Below are 18,852 nucleotides of genomic sequence, written 5' to 3'. Positions count from 1 at the left end.
TCTGTGTGTTTCCTCTGCAGAAAACCACTCTCTGACGAAGGATGTATTGTGTGCCGCTCTGCACTGTGAGCAGAGCGTGGTGAGGCTTCTGCTGTTATCTGCCCTGCGAGGGGTCATTCTGGTGCACGACCACTACCAGGTTTGGCATCCTTGATGTCTCAGAGACCTTCCTATTCCTTATGACTGGCCCATGCAGGACAGTTTCCTGTTCCAGGCTTGCTGGCTTGGTCCTAAAGACAAGGGACCATGGTGCAGAGCTGTGTGGGGAGTCAGGGCTGCCGACTGGGTGTCCACACCTCTTCCCCCAGGTCTTCCAGCTGCTGCTTGAGTGGCTGGCACAGGCTTGGGAGAGCTGGTTGTTAAATGTTTAAGAATTTTGCAAGCTGGTTCTTAAACATAGACGTCATTAAGAATCCAATTATATATGGTAAAATAAAGTTGAAAACAAAGACACTAAACATTCAAGATTCCTCACTTCCTAATTAGTTTAGCATATTTTGCTCTTGTCTGAGAAGGTTTGCGCTCTTTTATCTGCACAGCGGGCCTGCTGCTGCTGGTCTCTTGCCCATCCTGTGTTCAGTGACGTCATGTTGCCTGTTTGAGTAGGTCATGCCGAGAGTCTGGCAGGCAGAAGGCACATGGGGGCAGAGGAAGAAAGCCATATGTGCGTGAGTTTGCCACCAAGTAGGAAGTGAATAGTCTGGTCTGATGGACTGCCCAGCCCCACCCTCCCCAGGCCTCAGATGGACAAGACTCCGGCAAAGGCCTCATGCTCTGAACACCACTGATCCCAGGCTTCTCGTCTTCCTTGCTCCACAATTCAGAGGTTCTGTGTGGTGGCCTCTTTAGGGGACTTGCGTTTTGGTGCTCAGATCACACGCAGAGAAGTTCATGTGTGCCCAGGAAACCCCAAGGCAGGGGCTCAGAGCCCAGGAATCTCTACTGTGACACCTCAGAATTCTTCACATTTACCTTGCTTGGAACACGCATTTGTTAGTTCTCTGATCATCTGAACAATTCATGACTTTCCTTTGTGAGAGTGATCTGTGGCAGTTTTGAGAAAGATATTTAGAAGCATTATTAAAATGTAATGTGTTCTCTCAGCCTTAGCACCATCTTTTGAGAAACTTCTGTGCCATGAGAGTGAAGTGGAGGAAGAAGCCATGTGCAAAAGAAAAAAGATGAGGCAGAGGTCCAAGCAAATGTGTACACCCATGGCAGCCTCAGAGGCAGGAACAAGGGAAGCCAGAGGCCAGGGACGCTGGGACAAACTGCTGGACTGCATGCCTACTATCCAGAACTTGTCTCAGTGGATCTGGAACTTTGAATGGTCTCCATGGCCATTCTGATCTCCTCAACCACCTTTGAGACACTCATCTTGCTTGTATCAAAGCAGTCCCTTTTGGTCCTTTGCCCTGAGTTCAGATCAGTCGCTCAGTCACATCTGACTCTTTGTGACCCCATGAATCGCAGCACGCCAGGCCTCCCTGTCCATCACCAACTCCCGGAGTTCACTCAGACTCATGTCCATCGAGTCAGTGATGTATCCAGCCATCTCATCCTCTGTCATCCCCTTCTCCTCCTGCCCCCAATCCCTCCCAGCATCAGAGTCTTTTCCAAAGAGTCAGCTCTTCGCATGAGATGGCCAAAGTCCTGGAGTTTCAGCTTTAGCATCATTCCTTCTAAAGAAATCCCAGGGCTAATCTTCAGAATGGACTGGTTGGATCTCCTTGCAGTCCAAGGGACTCTCAAGAGTCTTCTTCAACACCACAGTTCAAAAGCATCAATTCTTCAGCACTCAGCCTTCTTCACAGTCCAACTCTCACATCCATACATGACCACAGGAAAAACCATAGCCTTGACTAGACGGACCTTTGTTGGCAAAGTAATGTCTCTGCTTTTGAATATGCTATCTAGGTTGGTCATCACTTTCCTTTCAAGGAGTAAGCGCCTTTTAATTTCATGGCTGCAGTCACCATCTGCAGTGATTTTGGAGCCCCCAAAAATAAAGTCTCACACTGTTTCCACTGTTTCCCCATCTATTTCCCATGAAGTGATGGGACTGGATGCCATGATCTTCGTTTTCTGAATGTATGGACTAGTTCTATTCTCAGTTGTGGCTGAACATAACGTGTACAATAAATCATCTCTTTTGCTGTCTTAGCTGAAGGAAAAAAAAATTAGTATGTGTTGATTTATATGAGATAGGGGCTTCCCTGGTGGCTCAGTGTTAAAGAATCCGCTGGCCAATGCAGGGAACTAGGGTTCAATCCCTGGGTCAGGAAGAGTTCCTGGAGAAGGAAATGGCAGCCCACTCCGGTATTGTTGCCTGGAGAATCCCATGGACAAAGGAGCCTGGCGGACTACAGTCCACCGGGTCACAGAGAGTCAGAAGTGACTGAGCATGCACGAGTTACATGAGATGCCTTCCCCAAATCCCCACAACCTGGGACTGTGCTTGCAACATCAGGAAGAACTGGGTGATGAAATAAATCAATTCTGATGATGTGAAATAAATGATATACAGCAGAACTATATTTAAAATGGGTAACCAACAAGGACCTACTGTATAGCACAGGGAATTCTGCCCAGTGATGTGTGGCATCCTGGATGGGAGGGGAGTTTGGGGAGAATGGATCCATGTATATGGATGAGTCCTTTGCTGGTTACCTGAAACAACCACAGCATTGTTAATTGGCTATACCCCAATACAAAATTAGAAGTGTTAAGTTTGGAGGAAAAATGATATATAGCAGCACTTCTGAGTCCAGGGAAGTGTGTATAGGTTTATATGTGTCTGTACATATAAACACATGTGATCTCCTGCTTTTGGGGTCATTTTATATTTTAAGTGAAGTTATATTTGCCAATTAGTCTTATGAATTATAGGTATTTTACATTCTTATTAATTTATAGGTATTATGTATTTTATAAAATGATCAGTCTTTTATACAGCTGTTTATGCTTGTAAAAGATGCTGATAATGTGTCCATGGAGTCTTAAGAGTCAGGGCCTAGACCAGGGATTCTTCCATGGGGCTTCTCCAAGCACCCACTTCCCCTGCCAAAGAGTGGCCTGGCACCTTCCTTGAAAAGTGTCTGTTTTCAGGCCAGGAGGTCATGTGTCAGGCTCTCAGCTGGGCAGTGCTGGTCCTTGCCGTGCCCTTGTGTCCGCTGGGTAAATGGCAAGGCCAGGCAGAGCAAGGCTCTCCTGGTTCCCGGCCAAGGGCTCCTTCCAAGGCCTTGCAGTGTGCACTCAGGCAGTTGGGCAGGATCAGACATTCTCTGTCTCCTCTGCCCTGTTTCCTTAGAGTGAGGACAGTGGACTGGCAGCTGTGTAGACAGTAGACTGACGGTCCATGTGATGCTTGGCGAGGATGCCGGTGCGTCTGGTTGAGCTCATGCCAACAGTCTCCAACTGTATCACTGCTGTGTTTTCTAGGAATTGGAAAAGATATGGACCTCTCCCCATCAACTAAGCTGTGAAGGCCTTCGCAGGAATCTCTCCAGAGCCTTGGAAAGCTTCAGAAGCAGTTTGGAAGATGCCAGTGAGCAGGACTGTGAATGCCAGCCTGGGCCGGCCTCCAAGCCACACACGTATGCCCTGGTGGGGCCCAAGCTGCCTCAGTTTCTCTCTTCATAAGGGCAATGTCGTGCATTAGTAAATTATGAATCTCAGGCAATAATGTGTAACATACACCGTTAATGGCTCAGAGGGTAAAGCATCTGCCTGCAATGTGGGAAACCGGGGTTCGATCCCTGGGTCAGGAGGAGCCCCTGGAGAAGGAAATGGCAACCCACTCCGGTACTCCTGCCTGGAAAATCCCATGGACGGAGAAGCTTGGTAGGCATCATGGGATCCCAAAGAGTCGGACACAACTGAGGAACTTCACCTTCACACACCGTTAATGAACACATTAATGCATGTATTTTCTCACCCACACCAAAGTTTCCCATGACTTTTAACTTTTGAAATTGTAAGTGGTAGGAGCAGCATTAGTGCTGAGGCTGGCTTTATTGGGGATCAAGAAATTGAATCAAAATGTCAAGATTCAAGGTTACAATATGGTAGTAAAGATGTTCTGTAGAGTCAGGCAGTGATTTTCCAAAGCACCTTCATACTGGGTTAATTTTGCTCTGTGTTCTCAAAGTGTTAACCCTCAGAAGAGGAAGTTGGGGACTTGTTTCTGAAAGTGACTTATTCCCAGAAGAAATGGTGTTCCTCTGACTTTTTGGTATCCTCATTTCTCGTACATTCCATGGTCTACCCTAACTGTTCTTTCTGCATTTATGAGAAGCCATTTGTCATGCATCCTTACTCCCCTGCCTCCTCCTGCCTGGCAGGGGTGTCGTGATATTAATGGGTGTTCACACACAGACACATCGTGTGTCCAATTAGCTGAGAAATTTTAGGGAAACGCCATCTTGTTATCTAGCTCATTTCCTGGGAACTGAGGCAGTGTATTCAACGAACATTGTTCCTGGGGCTTTATCTTGCCTAAATTAGCTTTAATTTTCTGCCATTTTAGGTTGGCCCAAAGCCTGGAGAAGACGTTATTGTTGTCTGGGAATCCCATAATGACTTTTCTTAGCAATTTCACAGTAGCTGAGGGTGAGTATGTAGGTCCTCCAAGTGTGCTTGATTAAAAATTAAATTTAGTTTCTCACACAAATTTATCATTAAAATAAGACATGTAAAGGGTGAGTTATGCTATCTATATGTGGTAAATAGCAATTTAGAGCCTGGATGCTCTGATGTATTTGGGGCTGAGAAGAAAGTCCTAGAATCCTGGGTACCAAAACGAAGAAAGGATGAGAGACGCTTCTGTGGTCCAGGAGTCCCCCTGGCCCTGTCTCCCTGTCTCCCAGTCTTATAGATCCCGAAGCCCCCTGCATCACCATGTCAGGTCTGAAGAATTCTGGCAAATCTCTTGTTCGGAAAAGTGAGATGAATAGATATGTAGGGAGAAGTGAGTTTCCTTGGTCACTGTTCCCTTGGTGGGGACACTTCTTTCTAGAGTAAAATTTAAAATGCATGGGTCTTAGAGGAAGCAACTGAGCAGAATTGCCACATCATCTGGGGTTTTGTTTTACTTCTGATACAAGTGATCGCAGCACCCCCATGGAAGAGTAAGGTTTGACTTTATTTGGTGCTTGTTACGGGCTGGATGGAGTGGAAGAACAGTCCTTGTAGGTTTTCATGTCAGATCTTGTCTTCACTACTTCAGTCAGGAGTAGCCCGAATATTTATTATTATAAGATTTCCTTCCTTCTGATTGTCTTTCAGATGTAAAAGTAAAAGATTTGATGCAGAATATCAGCAAGTTAACTGAAGAGCTCCGATCTTCTCTGCACGTCTCAGATGGAACCATCAACAGTATTTTAGAAGCAAACATCTCCCACTCAAAGGTCGGGCTGCTGCTTCTGTTCATGGCTGGGGCTGCTGACCTCCTGTGGTCCTATCCCTACCCTACGGCTGGGGGTCCCCTGTGAACCGTGTGTGTGTATTTGTTAATCGCTCAGGTGTGTCTGACTCTTTGCAACCCCCTGGACCGTAGCCCATCAGCCTCCTCTGTTCATGAAATTTAGCCAAGAATACTGGAGTAGGTGGCTGTTTCCTTCTCCAGGGGATCTTCCTGACCCAGGGATCCAACCTGAGTCTCCCGCATTGCAGGCAAATTCTTTACCATCTAAGCCAGCAGGGAAGCCCCTGAACCATGTAAATGGAGCCAGAAAGGAGATCACAACACACGCTGGCAACCCAGGGGCATCATGATCTGCTGCCAAGACCTTGGAGTCTCCAGTTTCATAATAGTGTCTTTACCAGAGTTCAGTTCAGTTCAGTCACTCAGTTGTGTCCAACTCTTTGCAACTGCAGCGCACCAGCCTTCCCTGTCCCATCACCAAGTCCTATATCTTGCTCAAACTCATGTCCATCAAGTTGGTGATGCCATCCAACCATCTCATCCTCTGTCGTCCCCTTCTCCTGCCTTCAGTCTTTCCCAGCATCAGGGTCTTTTCTGATCAGTCTATTCTTTACATAAGGTATTGGCCAAAGGATTGGAGTTTCAGCTTCAACATCAGTCCTTCCAATGAATATTCAGGACTGATTTCCTTTAGAATGGACTGGTTGGATCTCCTTGCAGTCCAAGGGACTCTCAAGAGTCTTCTCCAACACCGCAGTTCAAAAGCATCAATTCTTTGGCACTCAGCTTCCTTTAGGGCCCAACTCTCATATCTATACATTACCACTGGAAAAGCCATAGCTTTGACTAGATGGACCTTTGTTCGCAAAGTAACATCTCTGCTTTTTAATATGCTATCTAGGGTGGTCATAGCTTTTCTTCCAAGGAGCAAGCGTCTTTTAATTTCATGCCTGCAGTCACCATCTGCACTGATTTTGGAGCCCCCAAAATAAAGTCTGTCACTGTTTCCACTGTTTCCCCATCTATTTCCCATGAAGTGATGGGACCAGATGCCATGATCTTGGTTTTCTAAGTGTTGAGTTTTAAGTCAACTTCTTCACTCTCCTTTTTCACTTTAATCAAGAGGCTCTTTAGTTCTTCGGTTTCTGCCATAAAGGTAGTGTCATCTGCATATCTGAGGTTATTGATATTTCTGCTGGCAGTCTGGATTCCAGGTTGTGCTTCATCCAGCCCAGCGTTTCTCATGATGTACTCTGCATATAAGTTAAATAAGCAGGGTGACAATATACAGCCTTGATGTACTGTTTTCCCAATTTGGAACCAGTTTGTTGTTCCACATCCGGTTCTAACTGATGCTTCTTGTCCTGCATGCAGATTCCTCAGGAGGCAGGTCAGGTTGTCTGGTATTCCCATCTCTTTAAAAATTTTCCACAGTTTGTTGTGATCCACATAGTCAAAGGCTTTGGCATAGTCAATAAAGCAGAAGTAGATATTTTTCTGGAACTCTCTTGCTTTTTTGATGACCCAACGGATGTTGGCAGTTTGATCCCTGGTTCCTCTGCCTTTTATAAATCCAGCTTGAACATCTGGAAGTTCACGGTTCACATACTGTTGAAGCCTGGCTTGGAGAATTTTGAGCATTACTTTGCTTGTGTATGAGATGAGTGCATTGAGCGGTAGTTTGAACATTCTTTGGCATTGCCTTTCTTTGGGATTGGAATAAAGACTGACATTTACCAGTCTTGCATCCACTGCTGAGTTTTCCAAATTTGCTGGCATATTGAGTGCAGCACTTTCACAGAATCATCTTTTAGGATTTGAAATAGCTCAACTGAATTCCATCACCTCCACTCACTTTGTAGTAATGCTTCCTAAGGCCCACTTGACTTTGCATTCCAGGATGTCTGGGTCTAGGTGAGTGATCATATTGTTGTGATTATCTGGGTCATGAAGATCTTTTTTGTACAGTTCTTCCATGTATTCTTGCCACCTCTTCTTAATATCTTCTGCTTCTGTTAGGTCCATACCATTTCTATCCTTTATTGTGCCCATCTTTGCATGAAGTGTTCCCTTGGTATCTCTGATTTTCTTGACAAGATCTCTAGTCTTCCCCATTCTATTGTTTTCCTCTATTTCTTTGTATTGATCACTGAGGAAGACTTTATTTCTCCTTGTTATTCTTTGGAACTCTGCATTCAGATGGGTATATCTTTCCTTTTCTCCTTTACCTTTAGATAACCATTTTGCCTTTTTGCATTTCTTTTTCTTGGGGATGATCTTGATCACTGTCTCCTGTACAATGTCACGAACCTTCATCCATATTTCTTCAGGCACACTATCTATCAGATATAATCCCTTGAATCTATTTCTCACTTCCACTGTATAATCGTAAGGGATTTGATTTAGGTCATACCTGAATGGTCTAGTGGTTTTCCCTACTTTCTTCAATTTTAGTCTCAATTTGGCAATAAGGAGTTCATGGTCTGAGCCATAGTCAGCTCCCGGTCTTGTTTTTGCTGACTGTATAGAGCTTCTCCACCTTTGGCTGTAGAGAATATAATCAGTCTGACTTCAGTGTTGACCATCTGGTGATGTCATGTGTAGAGTTGTGTCTTGTGTTGTTGGACGACAGTGTTTGCTATGACCGGTGCATTCTCTTGGCAAAACTCTGTTAGCCTTTGCCCAGCTTCATTTTGTACTCCAAGGCCAAATTTGACTGTTACTCCAGGTATCTCTTGACTTCCTACAAATTTTGCATTCTCATCCCCTATGATGAAAAGGACATCCTTTTTGGGTGTTAGTTCTAGAAGGTCCTGTAGGTCTTCATTGAACTGTTCAACTTCAGCTTCTTCAGCGTTACTGGTTGGGGCATAGGCTTGGATTACCGTGATATTGAATGGTTTGCCTTGGAAACGAACAGAGATCATTCTGTCATTTTTGAGATTGCATCCAAGTACTGCATTTCGGACTCTTTTGTTGACTGTGATGGCTACTCCATTTCTTCTAAGGGATTCTTGCCCGCAGTAGTAGATATAATGGTCATCTGAGTTAAATTCACCATTTCCAGTCCATTTTAGTTCGCTGATGTTCCTAAAATGTCGATATTCACTCTTGCCATCTCCTGTTTGACCAGTTCCAATTTACCTTGATTCATGGACCTAATGAATGGTTGTTGCTGACCCATGAAAAGATCCAGGGATTCTTGGCCTCTGGAAGAGAAGAACTCAATCTGGGGCTAGAGTCGAGGCTTGATTGCTCTGAGCTTTTGGGCAATAGAATTTTATTAAACTGTAAAAGGGATAGAGAAAGCTTCTGACATAGACATCAGAAGGGGTCACAAAGAGTACCCCCTTGCTAGTGTTAGCAATGGAGTTATATACCTTATACCTTTTAATTAGTTATTATAGTGAATAAAAAAATGTCTCAAGTTTGTGAAAATTTTATGAGACCTACTCTCACAATTTACAGTTTAGGATAACAAGATTAGAATTTAACAATAGAAAGATCCTCCAGACCTACTGCCATAATATACATTCTAAGATATCAGGGTTAGTCAGAAGGTTTTCAGGAAGGAGAAACTGTCCTCCAGCCGGATCCAGTGTTGTTATATAATCCCTAGTACAGAATTTAAACTGAGTTTTGTAATTGACTGAGACTAAGGAATGCAGAGGAAAAAAAGTTTGTCCTTTTCTCCTCCTTGAGAGTTCCAGACCCCCAATCTCCACTTTGAGAGCCCCAGACCCCTTTCTCCTCCTTGGGGACCCTGAACTTCTTATCAATCTGCCTGGGAATTGACTCTCTCACTAACATTCCAGGTTCCTATGCACTGTTGTTCTTTACAATTGTTGTCTGGACTTGACCAGAGTTAGAAAGGGTAAAATTGGTGGTGATGTTCGTTCCTGATTCCCAAACTGATATCCTTTCAGTAGGAAATGCTGTGCAACCTGAGAGCATGTTGGAGCAGTGGAACAGCAGCGGGCAGGCCACCACCAGTTGGGGGAGGGGCACTGAGGCCCAGGAGTAAGGAGATGGGGACATAGGCTGGGTTTGCCCATGCAGGGCACAGCAGGTGAACTTCATCTGGATCCTCTGCAAGTGCTTTGCTGAGATCACCTTTTGGCTCTCACATGGGGGTTTACTTCCCTGTTGGTAAAGAATTTGACTGCAGTGTGGGAGACCCAGGTTTGATCCGTGGGTCAGGAAGAACCCCTGCAGAAGGAAATGGACAACTCACTCCAGTATTCTTGCCTGGAGAATTTCATGGACAGAGGAGCCTGGCGGGCTATAGTCTGTAGCAACTGAAGCGACTTAGCACCGCAGAGGTTGCTGCCTGATTAGCAAGCGGCCGCCAGGTGTCGCTGACGCTCTGCCGCAGGAGGGCTGGGCCCTGCGAGGGCTCGAGGTCTAAGGCGCCTTTGCGATTGAGGTGGTTGTGCAGTGCTTTCTTTGTGCGCGTCCTTCTGACCATGTGGGTCACTGCGGATGGTCACCCGAGTGGCTGGATGGTGGGGCTATCGTCAGGGGCGTTTAAAAAGCTTGCATTCTTGGGATTCAGATTAGTAATGTAAGTTAGTAATATTTGCTGTGCTACCTAAGTGGATACATGAACTCTTGTGTGCCTATAAATCTGAGATAATAAATTCATGTTTGGTTAAGTGACACTTGGGCCCTAGATTCTTCTAGATTGTTAGGTTGATGGCAGCATCTCTTAATACATATTATCAGTAGTAACTTCGGCATTTCTCTCTTTGAATTTCTCTGCCTTTCCCTGGGTCGGGAAGATCCCCTGGAGAAGGAAATGGCAACCCACTCCAGTATTCTTGCCTGGAGAATTCCGTGGATTGAGGAGCCTGGTAGGCTACAGTCCACGGGGTCTCAAAGAGTCTGAGCGACTTCGCTTCGCTTCGCTTCGCCTTACCCTCAGCCAGTGGTTCAGTTCATCACCTACCTCAAGAGGTCTCAGAGCTTCCAGACATGGAGTCCGCAGTTCCCTGAAGGCAGCAGGTGTCTGTGGGCTGGCTTGCGAGATAAATAGACGTGTTTGTGCAGCAGAGTTCCAGAAGCATGTGTGAGGTGGCGTTTCAGTGTGAGCCGTGCAGTGAGGGAGCCCCTGGGCATAAGGAGCTGCCCCGAGGATGGGGCTGAGGGCTCAGACGGAAATGGGGAGAAATCCCCGCTGTGAGAAGTCACGGGAGAGCCACAGGTTGGCCGACTCAGGTCAGTGCTCCCGAGGAGGCAGAAAGGGACGGAGCCGGGCCGACCGGTGGGGACACTGGCACCCGGGAAGCCCCTCTCTCCCCACGTTCTGTCCATGAACGCCTGTATCTCCAGGTTAAACCCGAATCATAGATTCCTGGGTCCTGGAGTCCACCTCCCGGACTGAATCCCCTTCCCCCGCCTGAGACCAACCAAGCTTCCTACGCTGGGATGCGATGTTCTTGGCTCAGGTTAGCAGTGACTTCCTCGCTGTGTGTTCCAGGCCACATTTTTATTCTTTTAAATGTCACAGCGAGGTCTAAGAGTTCAGGGCCATAGACTGAGAGAGCAGCCAGAGGTGCTTCTTCTCCCTGGATGCTCTCAGCTGGGGAAGACTGGGTTCTAGCATCCTCAGCAGCTTTGTCCCTTCCCTCCCCCCAGCACCCAGGTACTTATGGAGGGAGGAAGGGAAGGGCTGCCCTGGCTCTGATCGCTCCTGGGAGGCTTCTAAAGGGAGGAGGTACTCTGAAACCTTGTCTTATTTACGTCACTCGGGCAGAAATGCGTGCATTTGGTGGGCCTGGCGCAGTTTCTCTCTCTCACTCGAGGAGGCCATCACTGAGCATCAGGAGCGACTGGTGCTCTGTTAGCTTAGAGATGCCTGGTCAGGATTCAGCCAGCTCCACACATCCCATTTGTTACAGCGCATGAGGCTTGTCTTCTGGAAAGCTGCAATGGATAGTTCTTGGTGTAACTCGCTTCAGAGCAGACCCCGGTAAACAACTGGCTCATTCTGGCTTTTCTCTTCCCTGAGAGAGAAAGAAATAATTACTTTGTGAGTGGAGTTTAGAGTTTCTGGCCCACGCAGAGGACTGTGGCCAGGTGTGCCCTTTAAGGGACTTACCTGGTAGTCCAGGGGCGAGACTCCGAGCTCCCAATGCAGGAGGCCTGAGTTTCATCCCTGGTCAGGGAACTAGATCCTAGGTACTGCAACTGAATACCCGCATGCCACAGTGAAGATCAAAGATCTTGAGTACCGAAACTAAGACCCTGTGCATTCAAATGCATCAGTAATAAATATATTAAAAAAAAAGGCACTGCCAACCACGCAGCATCTTACCTGAGGGAGCTGGTGCTAGCCGTGCCTGCAGGTAACCCCACCCCCGTGGCTTCAGACCAGAGCTTACATAGGTCCTTTTAACTTGGGGAGCTTCAGACCCCCACTGTCAGTAAAGAAACAAAAATGTTGAATGGCCCCTCTAATGGGGCCTCTCTTTCATTACTCACACTTAGGTAAATATTTTTAAGCCTAAGTCTTAAGATCGATTGCATTAATTTCTGCAGAAAGTATTTCTTACTGGTTCTGGCCAATTATTCTAACCATCAAGGTGTTTTCAGTCCTGATCTACTTTGCAGAGTGTTATTTGTCTCTCATCTTGGCCAGTCACAAAGGAGAAAAGCACACCTTCTATATCTTCAATTGTGTTATCAATATAGAAAGAGGCTTGTGACCTGAGGAGTCGCCAGCCTGCACCTGTTTAACAGTTTGGGCTCATAGACCAGCTGTAGCACAACCGGTAACTCGCGTGTGTGCTCAGCCACTTCAGTCACGACCGACTCTTTGCAACCCCATGGACTGTAGCCCACCAGGCTCCTCTGTCCATAGAATTCTCCAGGCAAGAATACTGGAGTGGGTTGCATGCGCTCCTCCAGGGGATCTTCCTGACCCAGTGATAAAAACTGCATCTCTTATGTCTCCTGCATTGGGCAGGAGGGTTCTTTACCATTAGTGCCCTGGTAACATACTACTCTGCCTTCGAAATAAAATGACTTTGTATTGATCTGGCATGATTTTAGCAATTTCCATATTCTTAAAGGGCTCGTAGCTAACCCAGGATCAGAATTCATACCAGGACTGACATTATCTGCCAGTCTTTTCTAAAGTTTACTTTAAGAGATAAAGCTAAGGTGGTTTTAACTTTCTTCTTGACTTCTAAAACACTCTTGGTAATAGAATGTTATACTGTCTGAAGCCCTGGGAGGAGGGAGCCCTGGGGATGGGCCGGGGTTGGGGTTCTGTGGGGGAGTGGAGTTTCCCACCAGGCCTGTAGCTGGTGGGTGACTGTCTTAGGGGCAGGCCCTCCCCCTTACTGCCACTTCAGGACAGGATGGGGGGCTTGATGCTGGCCCATAGACTTTTATAGGAGTATGGAAGCAAAGAAGGAATTCACTAATTTAACTCTCGTTCTTAAATTCAATACTTTTCAATCAATAAACCCATCTAATTCTTATACATCTTTTTTCACATTCCAGTAAGTCAAGCTCTGTTTTTGCTGTTAGCCTCCTGTCAGCTATAATGGATGTCACTGGGCTGCGTGTCATTTATAATGATCTCGTTTGGTTCTCCCCTTGGAGCACTTTTGGGTCTTGTTATCGTCTCTTTTGCTCAGATGGATAAACTCAGGCTAACAGTGTTGACCTCTGGGGGGTCCCACAGGAGGAGTTGGAGTTGCCTTATTCTGGATCCTTCCTGAGTCCTCCCCGTGGTCTTCCCACTGTGTGTGGCTGCAGCCCTTCCAGATGGTCTAGGAGCCACCTACTGCCCTCTCATCGCACCCCACCCAGGCCTCTTCATTGTGCTGGCAGATCCAAGCCCGATGGGACCCTGGGAGCTGGGCCCCAGCTCCTCTCTGTCCTGTAGAAACTGGTGCCTAGTATCCAGTCCACTTCTTTGCTTTGACAAAAGCAGAGGTGGCCCAGTCACCTCCTGTGATGTTCCCCATCCTTCCCTGTCACTGTCGGTGCTTTTTTTCTAGTCACAGGTAGGCTGAGAACAGTGATTCCTCCCAGTGTTTCTGTGTGCCTCTGAGTCTGAAATTACCAGCTGTGCAAACCCACCTCTGAACTGCTGCTCTGAGCGCAGTTAGAGTTTTGGCAGATCCCAGGAAACAAGCTCCTGCTGAAAATGCAAATATCTCTCCTGGCAATCACTTCCGCTTTTATAGGGAGTCTGTGAACGTGAATGAATGTCTCATCGAGTGTGTGTGTGTGTGTGCTTGGATCACAGTGGTGGGGAGCTGTCTGCCCTGGACCCCTGGCTCCTTGAAGTTTTCCAAGAAGATGTGGACATGTAGGAAAGGTGCTGGCAAGTTGGCATCCGCATGTTTAATTAAACTGCCTGGACTAGTCTGAGCTGAAAGATGACTGACTCTAAAACAGATTCACCCATGATATTTCGAGTCCAACAAAACTGAGTATTTTCTCTGTTTTTCTTACTCCCTGCCTGTTTGAGGCATCTTTTGAGCAGGGAAAGTGGTCACAGTAAAATTAAAAACAAAGATAAAGAATGAAGTAGGGAGGCACAGAGCAGGCATGGAAGCAGACACGCTGCAAGGCGCTGTTCTGTGTGTGGTGTGGCCGTGAGGTTTCTGCATGAAGGCAGCCCCTGGGCCCTCCCCGTTGGTTGAGAGACGTGTATACAAGTTTTAAGACAAATGTTGGCTTTAGGGCTAAATTCTAAATGATGCATGGAATACGATCCTTCTTGGGGACCACACTTGACGCTGAGATGGTGCAGAGGGACCCTCACCAGCTGGTTCTGGTTGGTGCCCACATGAGACCGGGGCAGTGATCCCGACTTAAGGAGAACTTCCATGGAAGTCTGTTTTACAGAACTGGCCAAAGAGAGGCTTCCCTAATCGAAGTGAAGGGTGGATGTACATTACCCCCAACCCCTCTTTGAAACCCTCTTTCAACCAGAGGCATGCACCTTCCCTTAGAGACTGCCTTGTAAGTCCCCTGTGGAAAAAGAGCTTTTGGTTAATTAGGTATGAAAACAACATCTTTCTCAAAGATTCAAAATGTCCATCAGCATATTAAATTCTCTCTCCGTTTGTGATGGTTAGTTTTATATGTATATAGGGCTAGGCCACAGTACCCAGATATTTGGCAAATAGCAATCTAAGTGTCCCTGTGAAGTTATTTTTTAGATGAGATTAACATTGATATCTGTAGACTTTGTGCAGATGGTCGCTGTTTTTCAGTTGCTCAGTTCTGTCCGACTCTTTGCAACCTCATGGCTTCCCTGTCCCTCACCTTCTCCCCAAGCTTGCTCAAACTCATGCCCATTGAATCAATGACACCATCCAACCATCTCATCGTCTGTTGCCCCCTTCTCCTCCTGCCCTCAATCTTTCCCAGTATCAGGGTCTTTTCCAATGAGTCAGCTCTTTGCATCACGAGGCCAACGTGTTGGAGCTTCAGCTTCAGCATCAGTCTTTCCAATGAGTATTCAAGATTGATTTCCTTAAGGACTGACTGGTTTGATCTCCTTGTAATCCAGTCTTGAGCAGATTACTCTTTGTACTATGGGTGGGCCTCATCCAGTCGGTTGAAGAACTAAGTAAAAAGACAGAGGCTTCCCGGGGAAGGGGGATTCTGCCTCCAGATGGCTCCTGGGGCTAGTCTGCCACATTGGCTTGTCCCTGGGCTTCCCTGATGCCAGCTGACCCTGCAGAGCATGGTCTTGCCAAGTCCCTACAACTGAGTGAGCCAATTCCTTAAAAAAATCTCCTGGAAGATACATATCCTATAGTTTCTATTTCTCTAGAGAACCCCTATTAGTCCATCATTCTACTTCTTAATGATTCTGGGGGCTCTTTATGGCATTACATGAAAGCATCTGATGAGTTCTCCATGTTCACAAGGCTCCTAATAAGGGAACAGTAGCTCTTGTTCACAGAGGGCCCCTCTTAGCCAGAACATTTTGCAGTAATCGCAGCCATCAGAGTATGAACACAACAGGAAGTCTGCTGCTTGTTTTAAATTCTGCTTTATAATTTGTCACATTAACTGGAAGACCATTAACCGGAATTCATTCCCAGGCGGAGACGCAGCCCCAGCCCTCTCACAGAGGGAACAGTGGGGCCCTGCTTTTCACACTGTTTGCTTTTTCTTTTCAAAAATGATAACTGCCTTGGAAATCTGGTTTCCACTTGGAGATGGAGGAGAAAAAATAGTTCATGCTGATAACAGCAAAAACAAACAAACAAACAAACAAACAAAAAACCCTGATAACCTGAGAGCAAAGGCTGAGACTCACTGTCAGAGGGAGAAACACAGACATGACTTCTGAGAGCATCTTGGGTGGAGGGCGGGAGGCAGCTGGGGGCCTGAAGGTCCCAAGTCATCACTCTGTTGCTTACAGATTCAGGGGATTATGTGTACATTTTGGAAACCTTTCCATTCAAAATGTTTGAAATAGCACAGAGTTTGGGGAATCCATGAATATGCAGGTAAAGGCTCAGCATCTTGGGAGAATGGGGTTTCCAAGGTCTCATCACTGGGGGCCTTCTGAGTCCGGGGACTCGACATCTCAGGCATAGTTAGGTCCAACCCTCATGCTTTGACACAGGTGCTGTCCAGCGCCCTGACAGTGGCTTTGTCTGGAAGTTGCAACAGGGACGTTCTTCAGCTCCTGCTCCAGTTCCCTGAAGATGGAAAGTCCGAGTCTGCAGCGATGGAGCTATGTGGCCTGCCCAGGGCCCAGGTGTTTTCCATGATTGTGGTGTTGGCTCAAAACCTGGACCTGCGGAACTTCATTTACAAAGTAAGGGGAAGGCGGGTGCTGGCCTGGCTCGGGCAGCATGAGGGGCCGGTGTGGATGCATCAGGGCCAGCAAGGCAGGTGCAGACTTCACAGCCTTGGCCTGTCCCCGAGCCTCCTGGGCACCACCTCTGGGTGGGGGGGTTCGGAATCAAGGGTTGCTCAGGAGATTTTCTAGGGCCCTTGCAGTTAGACCCATCAGGACATTTGGCACAGCATTGGTGGCAGTCAGCGCGCTCACTGTGGAAGGACCAGTTGCCGGGGTCCTGCCCCGGTGGATCCAGGGAATTGGAAGCGGGGACGGCGTCGGTGAGGATCAGGAAACAACTGCTTAATTAAACTTTAATTAAGGATATAAAGAGTAATAGAATAAAGATAGCTCAGTGAGGAAATTCAGTGGAGAAAAGAGGCTGAATAATTCAGCCAGAAGGTGAGAGAAAGAACGACATGGGGAGACCAAGTTTTGGTGAACAAGGCCCTCACTTTATTTTCCAAAGTAGTTTTTATATCTTAAGTTATCCATAGAGGATAATGGGGGAAGGGGTAGAGTCATGCAGCCAGCCAGGCTTTCTTCCTGCAAACATATCATATGCAAAAGCTTAGGTGATTTGCATCATCTTCTGGCCCAGAGGCCTGTTAACATTTTAAGACCCTTTCTTCAGAAAACTTATTTTTCTCTAAAGGTGATTGGTCAGGAGCCACCCTCCAAAAGCATTAGATAAAGTTGCATTCCTACAGAGCAAAGGTGTGGTGGGCTATAACAAGAAAAAGAATTAACTCAAGGGTCCCAGGTTACAAACATTAAAGCTACTACTTACACCAATTATATTAATCAATACACTGCCAGGGACACAGCAGGTAAGGGATATGGAGACTTAGCAGCAAACATTGGCCCAACAAGTGAAAATCCCTTCACCAATACAATTTCTAATCAATCTTTTAACTGCTCAAAGGAATCTGTATTTAGACAGTTTAGAACATGGAGCTGTAAGTTAACTCTTTTTTCAGAGAGAGGTAGTGGGGGACAGCCCCCCATAAAGTCAGAGGTGTAGGTGAAAGCACAAAGCAGAAAGTAGGCAGACTCTGGTTTTGGGGGGTAGATGCTCGAGAATTTCCAGGGGGACTCCTGAGGCTTGATCCTGCCTTTGCGTATGCCGAGCCTCCTTCCTCATGACCTTTGTCATGGGCGGAGTTCCTCACGCTGGCTCCCGGCAGTGATAGAATTCCAGTTGAGCTATTCCAGATCCTGAAAGATGATGCTGTGGAAAGTGCTGCACTCAATATGCAATATGCAATATGCAATATGCACTCAATATGGAATATGCCGGCTCCCGGCAACCAGTGAACAGAGTCACCACCCGAGCTTAGCACCTGCTCCCTCCTCTTTGAGGAGCACTGGTCTGACTTTCTCTGGGAGGCTGGGTTCTGCTGCCCATCACTCCTAGTGGCCCCTCTGAGTCAGAGCCACTTCCCTACCTTGGCCGTGACCTCCTCTGCCCCCCGTTACATCCTGGGGCACATGGACTGTGTCCCATGAGGGGACGTGCCGGGGCCTGTCCAGATGAAGGTGTGCAGATGGTGGGGGCATCGGGCAGCCCCTTCCTGTGTGAACCAGCTTGTTACCTCCCCCACCGCCACCACATGCCCACGCCCAGCAGGTGAGGGGTGGGAGATGGGAGGAACCGATGGTTATAGTGTGAGTGAGAAGGAGCTGAAGGTGACCGTGGGGACAGCTGCCTGGGGAGCCCAGTCCCCCCTGCACACAGGAGTTACGCCCGAGGGATTGCACGCACATGGCTCATGCCCTCGATCTTGCGCTCTTGGTCCTGCCTCGTCTAGAACTTCCTCATCTTCCGGCCTCCACTCTGTTTATGTCTCCAGACCCTTCACCCTTGACCTCTAGGGGCTGGTCTTGCTCCAAGTTTCTCCCCAGGGAGATCAGCCGACATCTGGGCCGATCAGAGTTAGCACGGTGGCTTTAGGCACTCCACATCCCAAAGGACAGTTTTGGGCTCAGGAAAAGGCAGATTTGCCAGTCCAGTCCTATTTCCTTCGTGGCCTCCCTCTTTTCAGTAACTCCAAGAATCCAGTGGGTGGATGTTGTATCATACACACACACACAGAACAAAGAATAACTCTCAGGATGAGAATTAATTCTGAACATTTCAGAATTTTCATTTCAAGCCCACAAGCAGGAGAATGAACATGTCCTGAGTCTCCATGACTGGTGAGGCCGCCCCCACCGAGGAGTGTCCGGGCCTCCAGCTCACGTGCAGGCGGGTGGGTCCTGTGCTCAGCTGGTCTCTTCACGGTTCCACGTGCAGTTTCGGAAACATGCCGCCCAGCAGAGGCCAGTTCTCTTAGGCACACAGAAGCGACCGATTTGAAACTGGTGCTTCTGGGGCCCAGATAGTTACTTTGACAAGGGCCATAGGGATGGAATACTGGGTTGGAGTCGCTCTCCAGACACCATGAAATGGACACCACTGTTAGTAACACCAGCTCCTTCTAGCTTCCCAGCTCCAGGGAAGCCTGTTGGTCCATGGTGATGCTCTGGTGTTAGAGCCCCACGGATGCACATGGGAGCCACACCAAGCCCAGGCATCAGCAGGCTCAGCCTACGCCCC

General features: G+C 47.4%; 1 protein-coding gene across 1 annotated transcript in view; it reads left to right on the top strand.

Moving 5' to 3' along the window:
- The window catches only part of ABCA13 (ATP binding cassette subfamily A member 13), a 409,559-nt gene that overhangs the window by 88,974 nt on the left and 301,733 nt on the right, over window positions 1–18,852 (top strand). Inside the window, exons 20-25 of the mRNA XM_055589635.1 lie at window positions 21–139; window positions 3,442–3,600; window positions 4,077–4,078; window positions 4,529–4,611; window positions 5,287–5,408; window positions 16,035–16,229. Coding sequence (XP_055445610.1) covers window positions 21–139; window positions 3,442–3,600; window positions 4,077–4,078; window positions 4,529–4,611; window positions 5,287–5,408; window positions 16,035–16,229 — 680 coding nt within the window. The remainder of the gene's footprint in view (window positions 1–20; window positions 140–3,441; window positions 3,601–4,076; window positions 4,079–4,528; window positions 4,612–5,286; window positions 5,409–16,034; window positions 16,230–18,852) is intronic.

The sequence above is a fragment of the Bubalus kerabau genome, chromosome 8 (genome assembly GCF_029407905.1).
Source record: "Bubalus kerabau isolate K-KA32 ecotype Philippines breed swamp buffalo chromosome 8, PCC_UOA_SB_1v2, whole genome shotgun sequence".
In the NCBI taxonomy this organism is placed as follows: Eukaryota; Metazoa; Chordata; class Mammalia; order Artiodactyla; family Bovidae; genus Bubalus; species Bubalus kerabau.
Note: the sequence above shows the minus strand (reverse complement) of the source record. Positions and strands in the feature narration are given on the sequence as shown.